This window comes from Myotis daubentonii, chromosome 13, assembly GCF_963259705.1.
Source record: "Myotis daubentonii chromosome 13, mMyoDau2.1, whole genome shotgun sequence".
In the NCBI taxonomy this organism is placed as follows: Eukaryota; Metazoa; Chordata; class Mammalia; order Chiroptera; family Vespertilionidae; genus Myotis; species Myotis daubentonii.
Window position 1 is genome coordinate 61,581,537 of NC_081852.1, and position 27,786 is coordinate 61,609,322.

General features: G+C 57.8%; 1 protein-coding gene across 2 annotated transcripts in view; it reads right to left on the minus strand.

Annotated features, from left to right (window-relative positions):
- Positions 1-1,180: 1,180 nt before the first annotated feature.
- Positions 1,181-27,786, minus strand: part of DOCK1 (dedicator of cytokinesis 1) — a 288,665-nt gene continuing 262,059 nt past the window's right edge. For both annotated transcript variants that reach the window (XM_059661723.1, XM_059661724.1), the window contains exons 39-52: positions 26,932-27,021; positions 25,930-26,034; positions 23,407-23,548; positions 23,217-23,295; positions 21,482-21,566; positions 20,578-20,664; positions 18,570-18,746; positions 18,012-18,095; positions 13,044-13,181; positions 9,778-9,923; positions 6,191-6,389; positions 5,444-5,597; positions 4,084-4,229; positions 1,181-2,320 (exon numbers count right to left, since the gene is read on the minus strand). In XM_059661723.1, the coding sequence (XP_059517706.1) occupies positions 2,225-2,320; positions 4,084-4,229; positions 5,444-5,597; positions 6,191-6,389; positions 9,778-9,923; positions 13,044-13,181; positions 18,012-18,095; positions 18,570-18,746; positions 20,578-20,664; positions 21,482-21,566; positions 23,217-23,295; positions 23,407-23,548; positions 25,930-26,034; positions 26,932-27,021 (1,728 nt within the window). In that variant the 3' untranslated portion in view covers positions 1,181-2,224. The remainder of the gene's footprint in view (positions 2,321-4,083; positions 4,230-5,443; positions 5,598-6,190; positions 6,390-9,777; positions 9,924-13,043; positions 13,182-18,011; positions 18,096-18,569; positions 18,747-20,577; positions 20,665-21,481; positions 21,567-23,216; positions 23,296-23,406; positions 23,549-25,929; positions 26,035-26,931; positions 27,022-27,786) is intronic.

The window sequence follows — 27,786 nt, forward strand, 5'->3', positions numbered from 1 at the left end:
AGCCGGCGGGTGAGCGGGCCTCCGGGTGGGAGGGCAGCCCGGTGCTGCAGGCCTGGGACTGAGCGGTGAGGGTCCCGCGTCCAGGGGCCCTGCGTGCCCGCTCAGCCTGAGCCCAGCGTCGGGGTTGTCACAGGGCCCTGGGGCAGCCCCTGCTGCTCTGAGCTGGTGACAGACACACACGGGGGTACAGGGGGCAGCTCATTTGGGAGCAAAGACGAATTGGCCCAGCAGGTCCCCTGTAAGTGCTGCTGAGCCACCACCGGCTAAGCAGATGTGTAAATAACCCAGGAAGGGCAGATGGGAAAAATAAGGAAGGTCAAGTCCCCGAACAGACTTTAAAAAGTAGGCCAATTACTGAAACGTCACAGGAGATAAAAACTAGAAAGCAAAGGCTGAAATGCATCACACACCAAAGGCTGCGGCGGAGATGAAAGCAAGGCCCGAACCCGCAACAGAACCCAGGGCCAGAGATAATGCAAGGGATCAAATCTTCACATAAAAGCACAGTCCCAGCGTTGATTAAAAATAATTTCTTTAAATACCAGGAAGCAATTTTCAAGCACCAAGGGTGGTTTTAAAGAAGAAAAAGACTTTTCTGCTTATAAAATCTAGCTTCCATACGCCATCTCCTTTTTTTTAATTTTATTTTTTAAAAATATATTTTATTGATTTTTTTACAGAGAGGAATAGAGTTAGAAACATCGATGAGAGAGAAACATCGATCACCTGCCTCCTGCACACCCCCTACTGAGGATGTGCCCACAACCAAGGTACATGCCCTTGACCTGAATTGAACCTGGGACCCTTCGGTCCGCAGGCCGACGCTCTATCCACTGAGCCAAACCGGTTAGGACTATACCATCTCCTTTTAATAAAGATTTGAGATAAGCACATGTGAAAGGGCATGGCTCAAATAAAGATGAATTCGTAATAGATCATCAGGCATTTTGGAAGGCTGCAACATGAAGCCCCAATCCGAAGGTGTGGGAGCTAGGTTGGACTTTGAGCTTCCCGGCATCCAAAGCAAAAACAGACCAGAAGCCCCTCCCGGTGAGCGATACCGAGGAAGGGCTGCGGCCCCCCGAGTGGGGGTCACACAGCTCTCAGAGAAAGTAAGGAGCAGGGAGCAGCGCTTGTGTTTTACGTCAGGGATAGAAACACAATCTGCGGACACCGTGAGTCTTTTAAAATAACATTTTATTTTTCATTGTCAGTGATTAACTCTGGAGCCTACTACAAGGGTATCATGATTACAGTGAATAAAAAAATATAGATGACAGAATAAAAATATTAGGTTACACAACGTTAGTTTTTGTTTTTTTGTTTTTTCAAAATCATCATTCAGCGACATTTTCAGGACATTGGAGCTTTGAAAAAACAACAACAGAACTTCACGTGGACAGTTTATTTATTTTTTTTACATTTCCAGGAACTGAAAATGAAGAGCCCACGTGGAGAACGCCTGCGGACACTGTTCCAATAAACGCAAGGCCCACAGAGACGAAGACGAGCCCCGAGAGCCATCGTATATACACAGTCTGTACAGAGGATGAGAATTCACCCCGTTCGGCCACCTCCCGGGGCTCACCCATTCTTTATTTAAAAAGAGAAAGAAAACGGATCTTCCTATACTCAGTTATTTTTCCACTTGATCCAGGATTTGTAAGCGTGTTTCCACTCCATAAATTAGTAGCTGTTCAGTAGCTGAGAAATATCCTATTTTAAATTATCCCAAAGGAGACAGGAACTCCGGAAAGGGTTGATGTTACGTCGGTGGAAGAAGATACGTCCAACCAGCAAAGTCCCCGCGAGCCGCAGGCGGAGGGAGGAGGGCTGGGCCCCATCCCGCGGGGAAGCTGGGTCTGGCCGAGGAGAAGGCGTGACGCCCGACGCCCAGCGCTCTCGGTTCTCCGGCCGATGGGCTAACCCCGGCCGCGCTCAGGTCAGCTCCACCTGCTCCTGCTCAGGTGGCATTTGGCACCGAAAGGAAGGGCTTTGAGGCAAGACTTGGGCTCTCAGGGAGGCCCATTGGCAGCCCCTGATGTGGACACACGCCCAGGACGCCCCAGGCCCGCGTCCACCTCGCTCCCCACTCCGAAGGGTTGCGCATCCCACGGCTGAGAACAAACTCCTTTTAAAGAGGAGCAACTGCCCCGAGTGTCAGACATCACGGGTCCGATGAGGTAAACGCCAGACAGAGGGGACAGGGAGGGGGACGGCTCGCTCACTGCACAATCCCAGAGTCCACGGACGTCTGCTTGCGCGTGGTCTTCGGGGGCGGCGGGGGCGGGGTCTTGCTGGGCAGCGGGGGCGGCAGGTGCTGGAAGACAGAAGGCCAGGGGGGGGCGCCTGTTACTGGCGGGGATGGGAAAGCGAGGCCCGCAGGGGGCCTGGCCTGGCGCAGGGCAGGGAGGGAGCGGACCTGCACCCCTGGTGGGGCTGCCTTCTCCGAGTGGCGTGGGGCTGGCAGGGCGGCCGCGCTCAGGCCTGGGCTGCTGGCGTCTCTGATAAACCGTTTTGCACAAAGCCCTTCGGCGTCTGCACAACCCCTGCTCTTTGCATGGCGGCTTTAAGTCTGGGTGCTCTTGATCTAGGGCCCCAGAATGAACCGACTGCAGAACTGAGCAGTCTCACGGTTAAGAGCAAGTCAAGAGGGGCCAAGCAGGACCCAGGGCCACCCAGGCGGCTGGGGGTCCCGGCCGAGCCCGTCTGATGAGGACCCACAGGCCCCCCCCTGCTCTGCTTCCAGGTTCAGGATGTGCAGCCCCGGGGTGTAGGCAGGCCTGCTTTTCTGGTCAAACAAAGGCACGGAAATAAAGATCTGGTTGGTGGACTAAGCTGCTAGGAAAACAAGAGGCCCAGCCAATAGAGTGCGCAGACGGTTAGTCAAGCCCCTCCCGGGAAGAGTGTCATCGCACACCTCAGAGCCCCGGGCGAGAAAGTGTCCACAGAGGAAGGAAAGCGCGCAGAATTCACAGGGGAAAAGCACGCCTTCTCTTATAAAAAATCCACAGCCACGTGACCCACAGGGTCCTGTCGTCACGTGGTCACTGTGGGGGCTGAGCAGGCACAGATGTGCATGTGGTCCTTCCCTCCACACTGGGCTCATCTAAGCGTATCGGGAGGAACCTGGACGGGGCTCTCCCGGCCGCAGGCCATTCCCTGTGCGGCGCTGCACTGCGCGCTGATGTTACGATGATGTCGGTGGAAGAAGATACGTCCAAACAGCAAAGGTCCCCGCGAGCCGCAGCGCGGGGGGGAGGGGGCATCGCTGCGGTGGAGCAAGGACACTGACAACGTGGCCGGGCCACGGAGCCACGGAGCCCCGTAGCCCCGTGTGAGAGCGCCTGGAGAGCCAGAGGGAAGCATGGCGGATCTCACAGGACTGCCTGGGACTGCCGAGGGCGAGAGCACTGGTTCAAAAGGCTCGGAAGACTCAGCGCTAATATTTACACTAGTGGGCAGGCTGTGAGGCCACTGCACATGAGCCCTCAGAGGAGATTAAGGACTAAAGTAGTTGCAGGAGGTGCCAGCCTCGGGGAGCCAGTGCTGATAAGGGCTCCAGCTGCTAGCAGCCAGCTCCCCAGATCTAAGTGGGGAGGGGTCCTGGAGGCAAGGCCATGGGTTGGTGGCCTCGGGGATCTGGGCTTTGCCCAAATTGGAGCCAAATCCTGCAGGTGCTCCGAGTGGCGAGGGCCCTTCCCCCCCGGGAGCGGCCAGGGCGAGGGAAGCTCCCGGAGGAAGTGCTGGCGTGGGGGTCCCAGGGCCGGGTGGTGCACGGGAGCCCGTCCCCACGCAGTGTGCCGGCGCCAGCTTCCTCACAAGTCGGACCACCCTCCCTAGAAAAGCCACTCTCCCAAATCAAACCTGCACGAGGACTGCACCTCAGGGCGGCCCTCCTGCCCCTTCCCTTGTTTCAGGGCCACATCTGGACACGTGTCCCCATGACAGGTCCACAGATGACCCAGGCCAGGGTCGCGATCGCTGTGGCCTTTTTCCCAAATCCAACCCCGGCCAGGCCCGCGGCCACACGCTGACGGGGGGAGCAGAGACACTGACAGCGCCTGGCCGCCTCCGACTTACCCTGTGGTGAGGAGGGGGCGGCGGGGGCGAGCCCAGCAGGTCCTGGCTGTCCATCAGGTTCCCGTAGTCCCCCATGCTGCCCTTCAGGGGCAGAGGGGGCGGGACCTCGGCCACGTCCATCCCGCTCATGCCGTTCAGCTCCAGACCTGGGGAACGGGGCGGATTTAAAGCAAACCCGCGCCCACGCGCTGCTCCCCTGCCCCGGAGCCGCGGGAGGCAGAACCACTTTACCCCGAGCGATGCCGGCCAGCGGGCAGGGAGGAGAGCGGGAGGGGGACCGGGCAGAGGGCGGCCCCTCCTACGGGCATGTCCCGGGAAGAGAACGTAAGGAGCCGCGAGGCCCCGAACCCAGGGCTGGAAGCCACTGTGAACACAGCCACGTCACCCGGGACCCTCCCATCCCTCCCCAGGCCCTTCGCCTCCCGGGCATTGAAACAGCTGGGGGTCAGGAGACGGGTCTCCGCCTGCCCTTTGCAAAGCCCAGCAGGACTGGGCACCAGCCCGCCGCAGCCGCTGCCTGGAGAGCGTCGCTAAGCGAGGTCTGAGGTGCACAGAGCCGCCCGCCGCTCAGCGCTCTCCACGGGCGGCCGTGGCTGCATGAAATGAAGTTATTAGCATGAGCGGGCCTGGCTGCTGCCTCCAATAAGCCCAGGGAAGTGGATTGATTTTTAAAGTGGACGGAAGAAGTGGCAGCTTGCAAATGGAGGAGCAATCGCCAGGGCGTCCCACCCTCCGCCCGGGCGAGCCGCTCAGACAACACTGGTTTCCTTTCGTGCTAAAGAGGAAGACGGACACGTGGGCCGGCGCGTCTTCTCTACAGTTTCCCCGCTGACGTGGCGGCTGATGGGAAGGTCCCCCTTAGGAAAGCTCTTCCGGGAAGAGCCGCGTGGAGGGACCCGGAGGCCTGGCCCGTGGATGGGGAGCGAGAAGGAGGCCTGGGAACTAGCGCTTGCCCGGACTGGTGGGGTGGCTGGCTCGTCACGGCAGAACATACGTAACGCAACCCTGGCCGTTTTAACCACTTGGAGCGTCCACGTCGCTGGCCTTTGTCCCATTATCATGTGCAGCCACCACCACCGTCTGTTCTCAAAACGTCCCTACCCCCCGAACGCAAAGTCTCCACCCAGAGGCACCGCCCCCCTCTCCCCGCGCCAGGAGGGCCCGAGAGCCGGGGGCGCACCTGTCACCCGGAAGCCCGGCCGCGCTTTGCCCTGCGGAGCCCTGTCCCCGGGACCCGGCCAGGGAGTCTGTGTTCATGGAAACTGCCCGCTGCTCGGAGGAGGCGGGTCTCACTTCAGGGACGTGGACCCCGGGGGAGGCACAGGGTGCCGGGTTCAAAGGCGGACAGCGCCCCACTCACTGGACTGCAGGCTGAAGCTGAGCTTGGTCCGGGGCATGACCGGCGGGGGCGTCTGCTGGGAGGTGGGTGACGTCGGGGACACGGAGAAGCGCCTCTCGCTTCCGATGGCGTTGATCACCTGGCTCTTCGGCCTCTGGGGCCGCAGGGGGCTTATCTGGAGGGGGGGCGGAGAGAAAGAGGGGAGTTCGGGTCTGTCTTGGGCTGCGGGTGCCACCTCAACATTCAGCGGGAGCCAACGGGACTCCCTGGGATGTTATTCATGTCAACGCACCAGCACGTGCCTGACAATCCCCCCGAGAGACGGGAGTGGGGCGCAGAGGAGGTGGGTGGGTAGCAGGGGGCCACGTGGAGCCGAGGGGAGGGCTCGGGGGCTTGCTGAGCCGGGCGGGCCCCCCGCAGTCACCCAGGCTGCGTGGTTTCTGGCCGGGAAGGGGCCGGGGACAGACACACGGAGTGCTGTTTTCTGACAACACAGCATTCCTGTTCGACTTCGGAGACACCAGGCCGCCCGAGAACGTGGGGGCCCTGCTCGGACCCTCGGATGGAGGGAGCGTGAGTGGGACCAGGGAAAGCTCCCCGATCCGTGCACACCCCGCAGCATCGGTTAGGCGAGGGGAGGGAGGAGGGAGACGGGCATTTTGACGGGACAATGTTACAGCCAACTCCACACCGGCCAGGGACAGCCCTGCAGGTGAGTGTGGAGGGGGAACCCCGGCGGCCCAGAGGCGGGCGGGTCCCGGGGTTTACCGTCTCGGACAGGATCACGGCCTCGGAGCCCTGGGGGGCCGCGTCCACGGGCCTCAGCTCCTTGTCGAATATCTCCTGGTGTTTGCTGTTCCGCTTCTCCTTCTTCTTGTCCTTCTTGTCCTTGTCGGGGTCGTCCTTGTCCAGCTTGTCCTGCGACCGGGAGTGCATCTTCTTGGGCAGCAGGGGCTCCAGGGCGAACCTGGAGGAGAGGGCTCTTAGGTCAGGGGCCTCTCCATGGCGAGCGGCTGCTGTCGCCCCAGATGTGCGGGCGCAGTCCCTCCCGGGAAACCTAAGAGCTGCCTGGGAACCTCGACTTTTACAGGAAAGGAGGGGCTGCAAAGGGAGGCGAGTCGTGTGTTAACCCATCGCAACAGATGGACTGCGTTTGCACCTCAGCAACAACAACCTGGAGGGAAACCCGCAGCTGCAGGATGATGGGGGATGGAGTCTGACGCTATGAGGGATTTCTGTCGATCTGCGAGGGGAGGGGGCACTTGAGTCTATTCCAAAGGCGAGCCCTTACCTTTTATTTATTTCATATATGTCATATATATATATATATATATAGTATATATATTGATTTCAGAGAGGAAGGGGGAGAAAAAGAGAGAGAGCGAGAGAGACAGAGACAGAGAGAAACATCAATGATGAGAGAGAATCATTGATTGGCTGCCTCCTGCACACCCCGCACTAGGGATGGAACCCAAAACTGGGCATGTGCCCTGACTGGCAATCCAACCGTGACCTCCTGGCTCATAGGTCGATGCTCAACCACCGAGCCACGCCAGCTGGGCGAGCCCTCGGCTTTTAGCGATTAGGACCAGAATACCCATGCGCAGTGGGAGGGAGCAGGCGGGTGCAAAGGTCGCAGAGGAAGGTCGCCTCCATCTGAAAGCCTGTGCTGAGGGCCCCGCTGGCAGGTCCCAGGTGCGCTCAGGTGCTCAGCCCAGAGCTGGGCTGCAGACAGAGCCCCCGGGTTCCAGCTTGGCCACGGCGGCTGGACGTCCTCAGTCACAGGGAAGGGAGGACACCACACCTTTCTGCTCAGTGACACCAGCCAGACGGTGGGAGAGCGTGGCAGGGACACCCTGGCAAGTACATGGTCTTGGGTAGCTTCTCAGGCACGTGGCCACACCGAGCACGCACACGCGCCTGCACACAGTTGCCACCTGCTATTTTAATGTACGACTTCGGGGAGGGGGCATCCTGTCCCTGCCCCCCCGCAGTCACATCACAGAGGGAAGGAGCGGTCCTGGGAGACGGGAACTTCACTCCCTGCGGCAGGAAGGCAGAAGGAGACAGGCCAAGGTGTGCGCAGGGCGGACACGGCCCTACAGCCTCTCAGCGCTAACGCCCACGTAAGGGTTCTTGTCATCAGCACCTCATGTTTCTGAAAACATGGCCCATGAAAACGGGTTCACAAGAGATGGGGTCTCTTACATGGCCTCGCCGTCCCGCAGTCACAGAGGAGAGTGTCCTGCACTGTGATTTCTGAGAAATGTCACCTGTGGGCGACACATCACTGCCACAGGATTGAAAGAAACCCACTCTGAAGCCAGCAGCGTTCACACTCCCTGACCGGGGCCCAGCAGGCCCCGAGCCCGGCGGGCTCACTGCAATGTTCTGTCCACTTGGTGTATGACTGACCTTTTCCATAATAAGAACTTAGAAACGACTGAGGACTCACCATGTGGCTTCCCACCACCGAGGCATTGTGGGACACCCAGGCTCCCGCTGGATCGCATTCACCAATATCCCACATTGATTATGTTACATGGTGTGTCTGTTATATTATCAGCAATAATCAACATGTTCATAATGGTCTTCTAGGTTTTGCAGAACTGAAGACAACTAATGTAGGAAGGAAGGTTTTAGTGGACGCTGTCCACTTAGAGCAGTGGTTCTCAACCTTCCTGATGCCACGACCCTTTAATACAGTTCCTCATGCTGTGGTGACCCCCAACCATAAAATTATTTGCGTTGCTACTTCATAACTGTAATGTTGCTACTGTTATGAATCGTCATGTAAATATCTGATCTGCAGGATGTATTTTCATTGTTACAAATTGAACGTAATTAAAGCATAGTGGTGAATCACGAAAACAATATTTAATTATACATGTGTTTTCCGATGGTCTTAGGCGACCCCTGTGAAAGGGTCGTTCGACCCCCAGAGGGGTCGCGACCCACAGGTTGAGAACCGCTGGCCTAGAGGCAGCCATGCGCTGGGAAGGACAGGCATCTCTATAAAGAACCGAGGGAGAGGCAGGGTGAGGGTTACATTTTTCACCGGGAGAAGCAACTGCCAACAGGGCGCACTGTGTTCTGCAGGCAGCCTGTGCCATTTGAGCCCAAAGCCCCACTTCCTCCCCATCAGTCACCTCGCTAGGGGAGGAAACGCTGAGAATGAACAAAAACCTGGCCTCTATCCAAGATGCCTCCAGTTCAAGGTTAAACCACGGCTCCCAGGGAGAAGGCCAGGCCTGCCCGCGCTTGTGCCGTCACACGTGCAACACACCGCACTTCTGATCCAAACCTGCAGAGCCACGGCACCCGCACCCCGACCTTCCTGGGAACAGGAACCCTTTCCATGCCTAGCCCGGGGATTTTCTGGGGGAGCCGCCGAATTAAATTTCTCTAGCAATCTTGTCGCCGGGGACAAGCACACATGATTTAAATACCTCCAAACTGAGACTTTCCACACGGACTTCGCCTTAAAAATAGCAGATGCTGATAAAAATTGCTGTTAAGGAAAAAAAGAAGTGGGAACAGTTTTCAGTTCCCCATTGGGCACACCAGTCGCTGGCAAGAAAGGGCACTCGGGAATGTCCTGTCTGCGTGTTGCCGGGGCCGGAGCCCGTGGGCTGGCAGGGTGACGGAGTGGCAACCAGACGGGGTTGGACAAACACACAACTGTGCAAACTCCACAATAAAACCGCTGGAAGCCCTTCGCGGATGTTTAAATTGCAACATTGTTTCTTGTTGTATAATAAGAACAAAGGTTACATGTTTGCTACTCATAAGCGCAGGTTCTCTTTGAACAATGAGGTAGAGAGAGAGAGAGAGAGAGAGAGAGAGAGAAAGAGAGAGAGAGAAGGCTCGGCAAGAGCTCAACTGTTCACCAGCCTATTAGGTCCTTGTTCCCTTCCTGGCGGCTCTGTGCTCTGACGCTCAAGAGCCAATCTGGCTCCCAGAGGTCTCGCAGGTGACCTCAAGGAAGCTGAGGGACAGGTGTGACCCTGGAGGTGAGCAGAGGGGGAGGGTCCCCGCGCACCTGACCAGGGGCGCACCATGCTTTCTCCTGGACGTGCTGAGCTGGACAGAAGGCTCATGACAGGACAGGAGGTGTTAACATTGGACGGAAACCTTTCTACCCAAAGTGGTTCCCGAAGGGGGAACGTCTCTCTCAGAAACTCACAAGACCCTGAAAGTCTCACTGGGCACTCAGTTTGTAACGTCATAAAGGGTCTCAGTTTCAAAGACCGTTTTGATTTTTAAAATATCCTCAGGTGTGAGCAAACCCACCCAGGGCCCCGGTGGCTCCTCCGCGCCCCTCCCGCTCTCTCCCTGCTGCCGAGCCCACTCACCCATCCGAGCCGGGTCTGGAGGGGGTGCTGTCCGATGACAGGGAGGAGACCGAGGCCACCGACAGGGGCCGGGACGCGGAGGGCATGGTGAGGGACCGCACCATGGAGCGCGGGCGGCTGCCTCGCCGGTCATCCAGGCTGGAGGGCTGCAGGGGAGGGAGCGGGCGGGACGGAGAGAGAGGCTCGTTGGATGTTCGTACCAATGGGCTTCCGGTCTGGCGCGGTCAGAGTCCTGGACCACGTTGTCTCAACAGCCTGGAATCTAGACCCAAACTGTCAACACCTCTATGTACAGCACATGTTCCCACTTGGAGTCAAAGATGAAAATGAGGATGATTTGGTTTTAGAAAATTTTAGATGCAGATTTATTTTTATTTTTACTTTTTTTTTTTTTTTTTTTACTAAGACCACGATCCATCAGCCTCTTCCAAAGTCCTAGCAGGAAGCACTGACCAGAAAGCCTGGTTTACGGAGTAACATCTGGAACAAGATGAAAGAACCTGCAAGGCCTTTGGATGAACTGGGTACCACTCTGCCTGCTGACGAAACGTGCCCATCAAGGACGCGTGACCACCGGACTCCTGTTGACTAAACACGAGGCCCCCGCTCTTAGTTAGGGGGCCCCTCCCCTGCGGAGCCAGGCCCGGTGGGTTCGGGGCATCTGCTGGGCCTGCCGCTCGTCCTCCCCAGGGGAGGACTGGGGGTGCATTTCATTCCCCAGAAAAGTGGTCTCGGGACGGAGTTCTCCATCCTCTCTCGGATGTGTTTGTATGTCACCAAAAAAGGTGTCCCTGACAGATACCACGCGTCAACCTCTAATCAGGAGAAAATGCTCGTGCCTGCGCCCGAGCCAGCTGTCGGCACATCTGGGACCGCAGCTGCCGCCGAAGCTCCTTCCTTGGCCCGAGGACGCGGAACCCCACGCCTGTAGGGCACGTCCTCTCTGTGTGGCTTCAGCCCCACCCCTCACCCCCACGCCAACCTGCCACGGATGACAGATTTATAATCACCACTTTCACATCTGAAAAGTGGGCCCGTGCCTTAAATATGTGTTTTGCCTACGAGTTAAATTTGATTGGCTCACTGTCTCTTTAATAAGAATAGGAACAAAACTGCAGGGGGACTGTTTAGAGCAGGAGACGGGGTGCCTTTTCTGTGAAGTGCCAGACAGCCCGGCCAGTGGCTCCGTGGTTGAGGGTCAACCCATGAACCAGGAGGTCACGATTCCATTCCCGGTCAGGGCACATGCCTGGGTTTCGGGCTTGATCCCCAGGAGGGGGCGTGCAGGAGGCAGCCGATCGATGTTTATCTCTCACCATTGATGTTCCTAGCTCTCTCTCCCTCTCCCTTCCTCTCTCTAAAAACAATACAAACATATAGAAAACATGTAAAGGGCCAGATCATTGGTACTTTCGGCTCGCAGGCCACACAGGCTCTGCACCTCTGCCCGGCTCCGCTGCTGTGGCATGAGAACAGCCACACACAACACAGAAAGAGCGGAGGTGACTGTTTGCCAATAAAACTTTATTCACAAAGGCAGGTGGCGGCCTCAGCCTGCCAAACACTGGCTCGGAGTGATATGCGGCTGGCAGCGGGCAGCAGGGGGTCTGCCCAGGCTTGGGCTTAGCACCAATCATGGGGCCAGAGCCACCAACTGGCCTTGGTGAGAAAACTAAAGAGGCAACAGCGACTTGCAGCCCAGTCCAGGCTGTGAAAATGCTCCTCATACGATACCTAGAGCTGAGCCTGCAGTGTCCTCTCCCGGCCTCTGAAACAACCCAGGGCCGGCCTGCGAGGGTCCTGCTGCTGGGCCCGGAGCCCGGCTTGTGTCCCTAGAAACTGAGGATCAGGACTTGACTTTTCCATCGGAAGCAGCGGTCTCCGCAGTCCTGACGGGCGGGCCTCCGGGGCCAGGACGCGTGAGTGGACGCTGTCTGTCCCGCAGCAGGGCTGGCAGGGCCATCAGAACCAGGCTGGCCAGGCCATCGGAACAGGCTGGCACTGGGAGTTAGAACCAGGCTGGCCGGGCTGTTGGAACCAGGCTGGCTGGGCCGTCAGAACCAGGCTGGTGCCAGGAGCTAGAACCAGGCTGGCACCGGGAGTTAGAACCAGGCTGGCTGGCTGTCGGAACCAGGCTGGCACTGGTAGTTAGAATCAAGCTGGCCAGGCCATCAGAACCAGGCTGGCTAGGCCATCGGGACAGGCTGGCACAGGGAGTTAGAACCAGGCTGGCTGGGCTGTTGGAACCAGGCTGGCACCGGGAGTTAGAACCAGGCTGGCTGGCTGTCGGAACCAGGCTGGCTGGGCTGTTGGAACCAGGCTGATGCTGGGAGTTAGAACGAGGCTAGAGTTCTGGCTCCAGCAAGGCTGTGACGTCGCATAAAACATGGACTCACGCTGCGCTTGCTCGCTCCCTTCCGAGCACACAGGGAGCAATCGTCCGACCCAGGAGGCCGTGAGGAGGGGATGAGGGAAGCCCGCGGGGCTGGCAGCTGCCCTGTCCTCGCTGTGTTGTTACCGTGGCCTGAGCACCAACTCCCCTGGGCTCTCACCAGGCGCGCCCTCCCGCTGGCATCACACCTGATGCGTCGTCGCCAGGCTGAGCTGCCCCCACCCCCGAGTGCTCCCTGCAGTGTAAGCGCAGACAGCAGCGTTTCATGGGCTGAGGCGCAGGCAGCGCATGAGCTTCTCGATTTGTTTTTCCACACACTGCACACATGCCCACGTGGGTGGGAACTTCACGGGGTGACATGCCCGCCCTAGGAGGGGGCTGTGGCGGTGGGTCTGGGGTGGGGGAGGGAGAGGTGGGCCGTGGGCTCCATCTCCTCCCGACCACCTCCAGGGCCCTGCTTGGCCTCCAGCAGTGACCATCCTCCCACAGGCGAGTCCCCGCTGACCACCTCAGCCCTCGCTAACCCCTCACGCCTCCCTCAGTGACGGGGACTTGGGCCGGGCCCGGGCTCCCCGCTGACCTGGGACACTGTGAGCCGGCGCCCTGCGTGACATGTGACTGATCCTGTGTGTGTGTGAGTTTCCCTGTCGCTCCCCCACGAAGGGGAGCTGGAGATGCAGCCACTTCATGGACGTTACCGTCGCCATTTCCTGAGGCTGAAAGGAGGTGCGGGTTTTGCTGGCCGACGAGCGACACAGGGGACCGAGGTCCGACGCCCCGCTTCCTAAACAGGCGTCCCGTCCGCATCTTAGTTACCCCGCCGCGTGAGCCTGCCACGTGGAGCGCCCCCCCCCCCCACGCGGGGACCGCTCACCATGGCCCGGACGCCGTACTGCTTCTCCACCTTCTCCCGCAGCTGCCGGAAGCAGGCCTCCATGCGCTCGTGGAAGGGCCGCAGCGCCTCGGTGATCTTCTCCCCGTGAATCCGGATCCCTTCGGCCAGGTACGGGATCTGGAAGACCAAGGGGCGACCCTCCTCGTTTCTGGTCCGGGAGAGGCGGGCACGCAGGGCGGGGGTGGCACCGCCACGGGGACCTGCTGTGGCGCCCACGCGGGACGGGCCGATTAAATGCATCGGCAGGCTTGTCACCCCCAAAGGCCAAAGTGTGGAAATTAAAACCGTCTGCGTTGTAAATCGGCCGCGTCGGGGGCGGGGCTCAGCGCCGAGGGCACCTGGAGGCCTCCCTTCCCGGACTCGCCTTGGACTCGCCTTGTCCGCCCACTGGAATGCCCACCTGGCGGGCACTGGCCTTGGGGAAGAGCTGCATGCGAGTTTGTTTGCATGCAACCTGATCTGTTAGCCACGGGCCAGGTCACAGGGCAGAGGTTTTTCTCAGCGAAGAATATTCTATGGGATACGAGAGCCCAGCTCCCAAACGCAAGCATCTATGTCTATGGGGTCCGTGGTCCTGAAAGACCTGCTTTGGAAACGAATCCGCACCTTTTCTTCCTCAAAACTAAAAATAGTCCCTTCGCTGCCAACACGGCTGCCACACAGTCTCCCACCAGCACTTCCCTTCGGAGCGTGGAGACGCAGGTGACCTTTAAAAGTGTCACCAAGAGACGTTCCCTCCCCAGCACCGACCAGGACCCTCTGGCCACTGTCAGGGGGTGGGGGGCAGGAAAGGCTCACTCCCTCCCCGTTCTGCTGCCAACCCCACCCGCCCCTCCCTCGCTGACAGGGAGCTCGACACTCCTCACCGCAATCAGGCGAAGAGGCTTCCTCTTAATAACTTATAATTAAATCAGCGCACTGATTAGAAACAGATTTCCTCGTAGAGCAGCGCACCAACCTCGAGGAGCAGATTTAGAAGACGGGTAATAAGTACACAATTGAATTTCAAGTGAACAAATTCTCGAAACCTTGTCAAGACGAATCACAGCCTAAGCTGAGCTCGGCTGGCATCGGTGGCAGGCAGCTGTGGCCATGGGCACTCCAGGAGGGGGGCTGGGGATGTGTCCCCCTACCCGCTCCCCCCCGCCCCCCGTTTGCAGCCCTCTGGCTGCACCCACAGTGTTTTTTGCTGACAGTCGGGCCTGACCCCAGGTCCCCACCAGGCACCCGCTTCCTGCAGTGACTGCCAGCAGGACAGTGTGCGGTGGGGTCCAGGCCAGCGGGTGTTTAATATTCCGTGGGAATCACTCCCGCGGACGGCGGCTTCCCGGCTGCTGCGGTCTGTTCAGGGGCAACAGTAGTAAATGCTCACGGGAATCCTGCTCCCCGAGTCCCCCTCGGGGGCCGGCAGAGGCAGGCTGGGGGCAGCCTGGGCGGCTGGTAGAGGCGGCGTGTCTAGCTGGGTGTGAAGGCCAGCATGGGGGTGCGGCCTGCAGGTTAAAGCACAGCCTCCCTGCACACTGAGAACAGTTCGATGGAGCAGGGTCCTTCTGGAATGTGCAGAATGCAACCTAATCCTTTCGCTGTGTCGTGTTGGGTTGATAAAAGCCTGCATTGGGCAGACTCTTCACACCAAAGAAGCTACTTGCTGGACTAACGTTAGGACCGCGAACTGCCATCTGGCAGGTAACATTTATGGGGCGTGAAATTTATCCCCCAGGGAGGTGCCTGGCCTGAGTCCCCTAGAACCTTCTTTGAGGGCGGGGTCTGCGTCACCTGGGGCGGAAGTGCAGCCATGAATAAACACCCTCTCCAACTGCTCTGGCGCTGAACACACGAACAGAGGCCACGGCGCGAGGCCTGGTGGCCTTCAGAGACCCGTCAATCCAGGGGGATCGACCTGGCGGAGCATCGAGATCTGGGGACAGACTGCTGACCCCCACGTGGGCCCCAATTTGCTCTAGGCTGGGGCCCAGGAACCTGTCTTCCTAAAGAGCCTCCCAGAGACGGGAGAGCCCCCTCGCGTGGCTCACACTGAGCGGGAGGCCCTTCTACCAGGCAGCGCCGCCCTTGAGGCTGGCCCTGTGTGTCCCGGCCTGGCCTGCTGGCAGCAGGGAGCACTGGGAGGGCAGCTCCGTGCTCGGGGAGCGCCACTCCGGCCGCGACGTCGCACCTGTCACCAGCTGGGGACCACAGTGAAGCTAGCCTCTCATTTCAAAGAGAAACACGGACGCAGCCCAGCGGGTTCATCCGAGTCTGTGTGGGCTCACCTCTGGACAGTAGCAGGGATGCTCAAGGGGACAGCTGCTCTGGGGAGCGACCCAGCTGGGCTCCTGGGGAGGGGGCTGGCGCTCACCCGCAATCACGAAGCAGCCTGCGCCTGCCTCCAGGCCCACGGGGGAGGAGCAGGCCCTGGCACAGAGCCGGGAGCTGCCCGGGATCGGTCACCAGCCTTCACCAGCGGTTTTAGGAACGGGGATGTGCTGATGGCGCCCCGGTGGTGGGAACCGTGGTGGCGAGGCCCGGGGATTCCGGGGGGGAAGCTCACTCCACCCACACGGAGTCTCAGAAAAAACCAAGCAGGCAAACTAACAAAACCAGAAGCGAACATTCAGAGAGCCTCACACTTCTTCTTCACGGCTGCGAGGCTCAATTAGGGAGCGGAACACATGGGTTTTCAAAACATTGCAAACGAGAGCGAAATCGCAGGTAATGTCTGAATATGAGTTTCCAGCGCTTTTGATTTAATGAAGTTGCTAGAAAACAGATGCCTCCTTTCAACTCCCCCGCGAGCGGCTTTAAAGTCATCCTTTAATAAAGTTATGAGGGGCCATGACACAGTGCTGACACACAGTTCTCTCTGGGGGACAAATTATTTTCCTCTGTAGGACTCGAAACTCTTAAAATCCAATTTGCTGTAAAAGCTCGCAGGGAACAAAAATCAATAGAACTTCTGCAGACCAAACCAGTTTTTGTGTGGCAATGGCTGCATCGCCGTCAGGAGGTCTGAATTGTGCACCCTTTGGCTACAGCAACATCTAAATTGGAATGTTCCAGACACTTCAACTCTCTCCCTGTTTTTAGTAACAGGAAACCACCCACAGGAGGCTTCCAGCCCAGGCAGCTGGGTCAAGGAGGTCCCAACGTTTCTTTCTTCCTTTCTTTCCTTCTGACTTTTTTCTTTTTAAATATATTTTTATTGATTTCACAGAGGAAGGGAGAGAGAGAGAGAGAGAGAGAGAGAAACATCAATGATGGGAGAGAATCATGGATTGGCTGCCTCCTGCACGCCCCTTCTGGCCTCTCACTGGGGATCGAGCCTGCGACCAGGGCATGTGCCCTGACCGGGCATCCAACCATGACCTCCTGGTTCATAGGTTGATGCCCAACCACTGACCCACACTGGCCAGGCCCAACACTTTAAAAAAAAAAAAAAAAAATATATATATATATATATATATATATATATATATATATATATATATATATTTTATTGATGTTTACAGAGAGGAAGGGAGAGGGATAGAGAGTTAGAAACATCGATGAGAGACAAACATCGATCAGCTGCCTCCTGCACACTCCCTACTGGGGATGTGCCTGCAACCAAGGTACATGCCCTTGACCGGAATCGAACCTGGGACCTTTCAGTCCATAGGCCGACGCTCTACCCACTGAGCCAAACCGGTTAGGGCAGGCCCAACACTTCCTATCACAGAGTAATTCCAAGCCAAACAGATGTCAGGTGCATGCGATGTGCGGCACCGTCACACCCACTAGGATGGCTATTTCAACACTTGCACACAAACAACAGAAATGGAAAGCAGCATGTGTTGGCGAGGATGTGGAGCCACGGGGACCCTGTACATGACCGGGGGCAGGACGACAAAACGGTGCAGCTGCTGTGGCAAGCCACCTGGTGGCTCCTCAAAGGACGGAAAGTAGAGTTAGTGCATCAGCAGCACCCCACTTCTGAGTGTACCCCCCACGCCGCAAAAGCAGGGAATCGAACAGGTTCACGGCAACGTTATTCACAGTTGCCAACAGGTGGGAACAACCCAGTGTCCCTCGGTGACTGAACGATTAAGAATGTGGTGGAGAGACACAACGGAATGTTATTCAGCCTCAAAAAGGAGGCGCGTTCTGACGCGTCACAACATAGATGAACTCGGAGACACACTGCTAAGTGAAATAAGCCAGGCGCAGAGGGAGGATGCTGTGTGATCCCACTTATGTGAGGCTCCGCGAGTAGGGGAGTTCACAGGGACAGAAAGGAGAAGGGGGCACCGGGGCAGGAAAAACGGGGAGCTGTTTAGTGGGGACAGAGTTTTAGTTTTGCAAGACGGAGAGTCCCGGAGATGCTGGTGTGATGCCACTGAACTGTGCATGAAAATGGTGAAAGTGATAAATTGTGTGCTCTGTAAATTTGACCACAGTCAAATATAACCTAAGCCCACTCCACCCTAAGAGGCCACCCTCGCTTAATGGGCTGATGATGGAGGAGCCACGCAGGTGAGGCTCGGACTGGCCAGGACAGAGGGGTCTCCAGAGGACCCTCAGGAGGAGCCATGTCAGGGACCCAGTGTCGGCCTGGGAGCCTCGCTTGGCAAGGCGGGCAGGGGAGCCACACCCGGCCAGGCGCAAGGAGACCGGGCTCCCTGACATCCCCCAGCCTGCGCTCTGCACCAGCCAGCTGTGGGTTACACCAGCCAGCACCCTGCTCGCCACCCATGAGAGAAAACAGCTGCAAGAAGTGAGCTGCCCAAGGTGAGCAGAGCAGGTGGACAGAGCTCCCAGGAGAACCGCCCCTCTGAGGAAAGACTCGGCGGTCTCAGGCGCACGAGTAGAAAAGCAAAGCAATGAGCTGCACTGGAGTTGGGAAGCGCAGGTGTGACCCCCCCGCCCCCCGCCCCCCGCCTGTGCCCCGCGAGGCTGCGTTCTCACACTCACCTGCCACGCGATCAGGTCCTTGAGCTTCTCGATCTTCTCGTGCGCCTCCGGGTGCTCCTGCAGGTACCGGTCCGTGAAGAAGGCCTGGAGGGGCGGGAGCCACTCAGTACCCCAGCGCCCACTATGCGCTCTGCACACCTACTGTGCGCCAGGCCCCGGGGACAGAGCTGTGGGTGAAACACACTCACACTCCTGCATTCACAAGGACAGGGGGCGGCTTGTGGTGGGAACGCCGGGGCCAGGCCACACCGCTGTCCGTCAACCCTGCCCACTCCCATCGAGATGCTTCCCGGGGGCCAGCTGGCCCTCTCCACGGAGCCCGCCCTGACAGACTCGATCCTGTGGCCTCAGTGGTGCCAGGGCTCATGAAAGCCACGGGTGTCCCTCTTAGAGCCAACCTGGGGGGACCGTGCCCCGCCCAGGCCTGGCCATGGCGGGCCCTTGACCGTCTCCAGCCTGCAGGGGCTGCCCGGGCCCCCTGGCCTGGCCTTAGGCCGCTCGGGAGACCAGGGTGGGCCGTCCCTGGGCAGGGCTGTGGCGAGCTGGCGGGCCACCTGCCTTTTCGTAGTTGGCGAAGCCGCCCATGACGGCCGGGTCCACGATGCCGTTGAGGAGCATGGAGAGGGGGTTGATGGGCAGGCTGGGGTCCTCCAGGTGCTGCTGCACCATGCCGTCCAGCTTGTCGTTGGTCAGCTGCATGGTCTCGATGGCGTTCTCCAGGGGGCTGATCTCCACCTGCGGGGGCCGCACAGGCGTTGGGCCGGCTGCTTCCACGCCCATCGCCGGCCCAGCCGCCGCTCGGGCTCCCGGGACCTCGCCGGGGGGAAGCACTTCTGAGCAAGGACCGGCTTCCTCCTCCCGTGTTCCTGTCTTCCCAGCAGCCTTTTGGGGCGCGGTCCCCAATTGATTGCCCGGATGCAGGCAGCCAGGCATTTCCGTCTCATCGGGTGTCCACAGGTGTGGTCCCCACGGGCCAATCCCAAAGGAACAGTGCCCGGCCGCCTCCCGGAGGCCGCCCCCCCCCCGCCCCCCCCCCCGGGGTGAAGCTGCTGCTGGGGCACCAGGCAGCTCCCGGACGACAGAACCCCGACGACAACGGGCTCATGGGCAGAGGCTCCTTCAGAGGCTGAGCGCCCGGGGGCGGGAGGGTCTCTTCTGCCCCGTTTCACGCAATGGTGCCCGTGAGGCTTGCGTGCTGCCACGTGTCTCCTGATCCCCCCGCCAGGGCCTGCCTGGGTGCCATGGGCCCACGGAGGGTGCTCCCAGCACAGGAAGTGAGAGGGCCCAGGGTGGGGGGACAGGCACGGAGCCCGGGGCTTCGGAGCAGGAGGGTCACCTGGGGTGGGGAGGGATGTGGCGAGCAGGGCACGCTCTGGGGTGGCCCAGGGCTCAGACTGGTGAGGATGAAGGACTGGAGGGAAACACAGCCGGGAAGAGAGGGTCCCATGTGCCCTAGAACCACATCTAGATTTTCAAGGGGATTCGCTGGAAACTAAATGGTAGCCAACGCCATCCGGCTAAGACCCTGCCAGGGCACGGCAGGCAGGAGACACTACAAAACGGGCATCTTTCAACGGGACCGCATATGCAGGCCATCGCTGCTGCCACGCGTTCACAGGGAGCCAGGCCGACGAGCCCCTAAGGAAACTGCCCCACAGCGCTCCGCAGGCAACGCAGGGTCAGCTAATGAGGTGCAAGTCTTTATTTCTTTAAAAGGTGCTGGGGAGGCACCCGGCCAGTGTTGCTCAGTGGTTGAGCGTCATCCCATGCACCAGGAGGTCACTGGTTCCATTTCCGGTCAGGGCACATGCTCAATCCCCAGTCGGGGGCGTGTAGGAGGCAGCCGATGCATGATGCTCTCTCATCATTGATATTTCTCTTTCTCTCCCTCTCTTTCCCTCTCTGAAATTAATAAAAGAACATTTTTTTCTTTAAAGTGCCAGGGAGGAGTAGCAAGCTATCTTGGCTTGAAATGAGCAAGTGCAATTAATCAAGGTGTTTGTCATGCAAATAGCGATGAAATCATCGGAAGGAGCTGGGAAAAGCCCTATGCAAATGGGACCTGGCCCTAGGCCAGTGATGGCGAACTTTTTGAGCTGGGCGTGTCAGCATTTTGAAAAACCCTAACTTTGGTGCCCTGTCACATATAGACATTTTTTGACATTTGCAACCATAGTAACACAAAGACTTATATTTTTGATATTTATTTTATCTATTTAAATGCCATTTAACAAAGAAAAATCAACCAAAAAAATGAGTTCATAGGTTCGCCATCACTGCCCTAAGCTCTCCCCGTAGCTAAGAGGAGGGGCTGGCAGACCATGGGGAGGCTGGCGCACCACCTGGGAGGCATGAAGCTGTCTCCGTTTCCCATAAGCTCGACCGGCTGTGCTCACCCATCTCACCAGGAGGTTTGAGGATGAAGAGACGGGGGGAGGGGGCGAGTGTGATGTCGGGTTCAGTCTGTCTGATCTGGGGGCGGCGTGCGCCCTGGGCAGTGACCACACGGCACACGTGGGGAAGCGTGAGCGAGGGCCACGACAATCCCTCCCGGGCGTGTCCTTACCATGAAAACGGACTTGACCTCAAACCACCTGAGAATTCCAGGCAGCTTGTACGCGGTCGTGTAGACGGTCCTCTCGATCCACATGTTCTGCGAAGGGAACACATGCCCGTGTGAGCAGGGTCAGCAGCTTGGTGGCTTCTGCCCCAGCGGGACTTCCGGCCCTCGCAAGGCCAGCCCCCAAGACGGGGTCCCCTGGGAGAGAGGACGCTCGGGGAAATGAGGGGGTTCCCTCGGAGCAAACAGGTTTCCGGAAAGGCTGCCGTGAGTGAGGCCCAGGCCTTACGGAGCCGTCAGGTCAAGTGAAACTCAAAGGCACGTGCATCGAGGACAAGGGGGCTTCGTCACAGTGACGCTCACATAATAACAAAACCAGTGCTTTACGCTTTAATATTCCCACATAACCAGCACATGTTTACGTTCCAAAATAAAGACATGGAAATAGGAGGGAGAACCATCACCCACTGCTCAGACACGGTCACTTGCACGTTCACTAAGCATTGAAAAGTGTGTACAGTTTCAATAAAAACACCACTTCACAATCTCCATGTTTTGTAAAGGCTGCCTTACAAATGGGAGGAAACTGTTCCAAGCCAACAAACACGACTCCTTCACCCACACTGAGCGGCTGAGTCTGTGTGCAGTGACTCGATACAGACACAGGGCACAAGGGAGGCACCTGTGTGTGTGAACTCAGACACTTTCGCAGCCCGTCACCTGTCACAGCCTCCTGGGGACAGGGACGTCCTCTGAGAGGCCACTGTCTATGTTTGAGGGGCGCTGTGCTAGGGTGTCTGCACGGCAGGCCTTTGAGGCCGTACTATCCCGCAGGCCGTTTGGTTGGGGGTGGAATGAGCTTTAGGGGTGTGTGTGTGTGTGTGTGTGTGTGTGTGTGTGTGTGTGTTACCGCAAATTCATTGTCTGGGTTTTTCTCTCCCTTGCGGATCGGCCGAGAATATTCAAATCGCTGGACCTCGTTCACCCTGTAAAAGCTGCAGAGAGAGAAATCATTAGGCATTTAACCCCCAAAGCAGTCGATTTCCTTTGCGGGGCGAGGCCGTGCCTCCCAACGGGACACCTGTTCCCTAAAATATCCCTGACCTTGACCGGAGGCGCTAGCTGAGCCTCTCTCCCCCCGCAGCGTCGACGCGGACGTTGGCAGGTGGAAAAATGAGCTGGAGCTGCCTCCTCCCGGTCCCCCAAACCCTCAGGGAGACCAGATGCAGAGTGACAGAGAGACGCACAGCGGCGAAGGTGACTCGGAGGAGAGGGAAAGGCCCGCCGCCACGCCTGTGCTTGTTACGTAAAACTGTCAATTAATAATGGATCCGTTTAACTTAGTCTTTCAACAGCGAACTTCTTAAAATAATTTCACTTAATACTTTATTATTCTGAAAATAAAAAAAGACATCTTTATTATTTTTGAACAGGTCTTACATGCGTTACTAGTAGTTTCAGATCTACACACGGCAGATCTGCAACCACCAAGAGAGGCATGGACCGGACCAGCGTGCCCCCCTCACCTGGGGGCAGGGGGACCTCTGCATGGAACGCAGGTGGGCTCCCCACGTCGGAGGGAAATGTCTGAGCCAAACTACGGTTCACTCCTTGCTTTATGTCTCTGAGAAGAAATCGCGCCACTTAGAACGCATGCCCCGTGGACGCTACCATTGGCAATCAGCGGAATCCCAGCCTATTTGTCATTACTGCCGACAAGAGGTTAAGGCTGGGAGTGAACCCACCCAACCTCAGGCTGCGAGGTAAGCGACCCTGAGCACTGATAAGCCATCCAATAGGTTAGTTTTTTTTGTGTGTGTTTTTTTTCCACCAGAACATGGATCAAATGGAAAAGAACATTCTTAACATCAAAGAAACATGGGGAGCAGGCTGTGTCCACAGCATTGCTGAGCCAGGTACCACTCAGAGGCGTAAAATCTCACTCAGATTCGGATGCCTGCCCTGTGAGTTTTGAGACCTGCCTCACAATCCCACGTTACGTGATCGCTGGGGGTAGCTCCCCACGGGGAGTGCGCCTGGGACTCCCTCCTTCCTGCCTCGCAGAACGCCAACACTCGGCCACACCCAGGCACGGGGCACGGCTGAACACTTGCCAGGATCCTCTGCCCAGGGTGTCGCCAGCAGACCAGGTGCCCCCTCCCCCTCCTGTTTCCCTGGGCTGCCGACCTCTGACCCCTGGAAGGGAATAACCCGGCACCCTCCCAGCCTTGACGTCCTTTACAGTTGATCCTCGAACAACGCGGTGTGATGTGCGCAGGCCCACTGAGCGTGGATTCTTTTCCGTAATCGGGTGGCTGTTTGAGGGCTGACTGTGCGCATCGGTCTGCACCGCGGTACAGAGAGGGCCTGAGCAGGGGGTGCTGGAACCCATGCCACCAGATGCCGCGGGACAAGGAAGGTTTGTGGTTGTCAGAAGTTATACAAAGGCTTTTGGACCGTGGCAGCGGGCGCCCCTAACCCAGGCATTGTTCGTGCACCTCCTGCACTGCACCCCACTTCCTTCCTGATGCTGAAAGGAATCTGCTCCCCCTCGCCGAGGCGAAGCCCAGCCTCTCCCAGTGACATGGCCGATGAGCTGTCCGTCCCCTCCCGCCCGCGTCCGGGCAGGACAATGGGGGGCTTACCTCACGATCTGCTCGGAGACCGGCCTGTGGAATCTCGGGGGCAGGTCCAGCTTGGGCTTCACCGTGAAGCACTGGATATCTGAGGGGCACGAGGTCAAGGATCACCCCCGGGGAGGCAGCCCCAGGGCCCCAGCCCTCCCCCTGCCGGCCCGGCGCTGGCCCGGGCGCGCGTGGCGCTGTGTAAGGATACACTGGCCGGGGGAGCTTTTGATCTCCTCGCTGGGCGGGGACGTGGTCTTCATTTTCTCGGCGTTTGGAAACTGAGTTAAGAGCCGAGCCTCAAAGTCCTCCCGGCGCTCGTACTCCTTCCCCCGGTAGATGAAGACTTTGCCCTGGAAACAGGGACATTCATTCAGTACCGGGAGGGGCGGGGGGGAGGGCCTGGGACAAGTTCACACACGAGGGTCCTACCCGTCTCATTTACAGGAAAAGGCTCTGCCCCGGCCGGCGGGGCTCAGGGGTTGAACGTTGACCTATGAACCAGGAGGTCACGGTTCGATTCCTGGTCAGGGCACATGCCTGGGTTGCAGGTTCGATCCCCAGTGGGGGGTGTGCAGGAGGCAGCTGATCCATGATTCTCATCACTGATGTTTCTATCTCTCTCTCTCCCTCTCCCTTCCTCTCTGACATCAATAAAAGTGTTAAAAAAAAAAAAAAGAAAGAAAGAAAAAGGCACTGACCGTGTAATTGCATGGTCTTACCCAGCAAGAGCCCAGAACCAGGGCCGCGTGAATTAACCCTGCGTCCTCAGCACCGAGCACAGGGCACGGAACTCAGGTCACGTGCTGCAGGCTGCGCAGTAACAACCAGTTTACAAAACCGTGAAAAACCAAGTGCACAGCCTCCAGGGGGGCGGGACGCGGTTAGAAAGGGAAACCCAGCGCCAGGGCCAGTGGGTCATGGTGTCTCGCTCACGGGGCAGGGCTAAGAGGGACACAGCTGTGAATATGTGAGACACAAGTTTACTCTGGTGACCTTGGGGGAGGGGAGTAAACAGGTCTGCCTGACCTTGGGGGAGTGTAAGCAGGTCTGTGTGACCTTGGGGGTGTAAGCAGGTTTGCGTGACCTTGGGGGTATAAGGTCTGCGTGACCTTGGGGGTGCAAGCAGGTCTGTGTGACCTTGGGGGGTGCAAGCAGGTCTGCATGACCTTGGGGGGTATAAGGTCTGTGTGACGTTGGGGGGGTGTAAGCAGGTCTGCCTGACCTTGGGGGAGTGTAAGCAGGTCTGTGTGACGTTGGGGGGTGTAAGCAGGTCTGCCTGACCTTAGGGGAGTGTAAGCAGGTCTGTGTGACCTTGGGGGGTGTAAGCAGGTTTGCGTGACCTTGGGGGTATAAGGTCTGCGTGACCTTGGGGGTGCAAGCAGGTCTGTGTGACCTTGGGGTGTGTGTAAGCAGGTCTGCGTCTTGCCTTACACAGGCTGCCTTGCTGGGGCCACTTCTGCCTGCATGTGACACAGCCACTCTGTCAACGTATCTGTAAGGAAGGTCCTGACTCCAAGACGTACTGGGGCTCAGGGCCTTGGCGGCTGAGTGTCAGTCACACGAAGGTGGCAGTGGGCAGACAGTGTGATGCCACCATTGGGCCCTGGCCTGCTGTCTCCCTCCACCCCTCCTGCCCCATCTCAGAGCTGTGAACCCAGAGGAGACTGCGCCCAGGGCCCGGGCCTCAGTCACGTGGCATCTCTCGCTGGTTCAGCCTGGGGGGTCTGGGCAAGGGGCTCTAGGCTGGCTGGTCCCACATCAGCTGCAGTCCTGCCACCAGCCGTGACCTGGACAGATGCCAGAGAGGAGGAGGGGAGAGACAGGCGGATGGACCGAGAGCAGCCCACTGCATGTTTTTACATGTAGCTCCCTGAGACTCGGCTCCAGGTCACATTAAAATGGGTCTAATTAGTGAATTTTCAAAAGATAAAGAGAGATCTCCTGGTATGCGCTTTATCTCCTTCCCCAGTCTCAACTTATCCGCTGCTCCTGTAAATTATTAAAGAAGGAGCAGTTTAAGAACTGAACATTTTATTCACTTTGTGCTGAGGTCTGTCATACAGTACCCGTTACAGACGAAAAATGCTCTCTCTAAAAACAAAATGTCACGCAGAAACCAAAGGAATACGTAGTCTTCGTCGGAAATGTATGTGCGTGCGTGGACGTCTCGAAAGGCTAGATAAAGCCACACACCTCAGGAGCTCAGGGTCCTATGAAATGAGCGGGGATTTATCAGGCTTCGCACCAGGAGGAAGACTTAATACTAAAAAACATATCAAGGCTCTCACAGAAAAACAGTGGTGAGTTTTAGGTGAAAACGCTGATAACATTTTCTAGAAATGCCACTGACTTTGCATTCTGATTCGGGCCCTTCACACATGAAAACACGGGGACGTTACAGATCAAGTTAGTCGTTCCTCGCGAGGAATGTAACTATGAATCGGGTTACAAAAATGAGGTAAATTCCTGCAGAAAACGTCAGTTCCAGAGGCAGCCGCAAGCCCTGCCTGCAGCCGCCCGTTTCTGTAACAACTGCTCACGTCATCGCCAGATGCCCCCGGCAGGTGGCCTGTGAGGCGGGTGAATACATCGCCACAGCCCCGCAGGAGGACTGCAATTCACACTTTGCACGCGTCCCTCCGGTGGGGGGATGCCCCGGGCGGACGCGGACCCTCGGACGCGCAGCCCCCGCCCGCCCTCCGCGTGGAAAGGGCTCTAGAGCAGAACTCACCCGCAGGAACGTGGGAAATCCCTGCCCGTAGTAGCCGACAGCGAAGTAGTCCGGCTTGGGCCTGATCACCTTGACGATGTTTTCGTAGAACTGAGCTTGTTTTTTCTGAAAGGAAGTAGAAACTGCGTTTCGGGTCTGAACAGAGCATTTGGAGGGGGTGGGGGGTCTGTTCCGGATGCCCCCAGCGGGCTCCTCGGGCCCTGGCAGTGCCAGGAGGGCGGGCGAGGGGCAGGAAGCGGCCCCGAGTTGAGCTCACCAGCCCGGCTGAGGGCTGACGGCATTTCTCACTGACCGTCCGCATTCCCAGGGAAATCTGACCCAAACCCCACATTCAGCAACCGGTGTTCTCAACAACCGCAAAACAGGTGTTTGTCTTCTGATTAAATGGCTGGTCTTTAGTATTTTTAAAAAATATACATATGTTTTTATTTCAGAGAGGAAGGGAGAAAGAGATATAAACATCAATGACGATAGAGAGTCATTGATGGGCTGCCTCCTGCACGCCCCACACTGGGGATGGAGCCCACAACCTGGGCATGTGCCCTGACTGGGAATCCAACCCTGACCTCCTGGTTCACAGGTTGATGCTCAACCACTGAGCCATGCTGGCCAGGCTGGTCTTTAGGATTTTAAAAATGGCGTTGATCAGATACTGGGACACATTAAAGAAGGATTTAACGGCAGAATTCAGTGAGTGCTGTGGTTCGAGGAGGCAGGAGGGAGGAACTGACAGCTTCGGTGGCAAGAGAAAGGTCTGGGCTGCTCTCCACCCGCCCCGTCGGGGCTCCTGTGTGCCCGGGGTCAGCACTGTTCACATGTGAACCCTCCATGGGAGCCCGAGAGCTTGGTACCTGAGGGCCAGGAGCAGCCGGACACAGGGACCCAGGTGGGACGCTGCCCGAGGCCACGGGAGAATCCCCACGTGGAAAGGGAGAGGGAAATGCCAGGAAAGTACGTTCAGATGGTCCGGGACCCTTTATGTAGGAAGAAGGAAGGACCTACCAGCAGTTTGCTGAGCTGCTCATAATCGAACATTTCGTTTTCGTACTGTTCGGCCAGCTCCTTGCCCAGGGCGATGGCCTCCTCCCACATCTGCGAGGAAAAGGGAGAGAGACCCAAACCTGAATCGTGCGGTCAGAGCATAACACAGGGACACACCCGTTCCTGGGAACACAAGTTGGAAATCAGCTTAAGTCAAAACACGACGAGGGGAATGTCGGAAAGACCAGCAGTTCCAGAGGTTCGTGTCCTCTGGCCGCGACGGGCATCCGCTGAGCACCCTGCGGCCTCTGCCCACCATCCTGCTGACCCGCGTGGCCACCAGCCCATCTGCGTGGTCAGCCGAGGAACCAGGGAGGGGGGCCGCAGGCGAGGACAGGCTGTGACGAGCCTGATTTTGCTACTTTCCCCAATCGTCCCGTTTCATAAACGCTCTGTCTCAATGGTCAGAAAAACTAGGCCAGTGATGGTGAACCTATGACACGCGTGTCAGAGGTGACACGCAAACTCATTTTTTTGGTTGATTTTTCTTCGTTAAATGGCATTTAAATATATAAAATAAATATCAAAAATGTTTCATGAACAGAACAGAAGGCTGTTGGCTTAGAATCAGGAAGGGCCCCGCCATCCCAAATCCGGGGTCCTCAGGCACCAATCGCCTACTTCTCCGCCCACCATGGCCGCAGACGGAGCACGGATCCTCGGGGCGAGTGATTTCCTGCATCCGCGAGGTCCATTCTCTTGTGTAAGTCCTGCACCTGGCCAGGTGGGTCTCTTGATTATACCCATTTTGCAGATAAGGAGATTGAGGGTCGAACGCATAAGGGCACAGAGTAAGGGGGTAGACTGGGCCCAGCT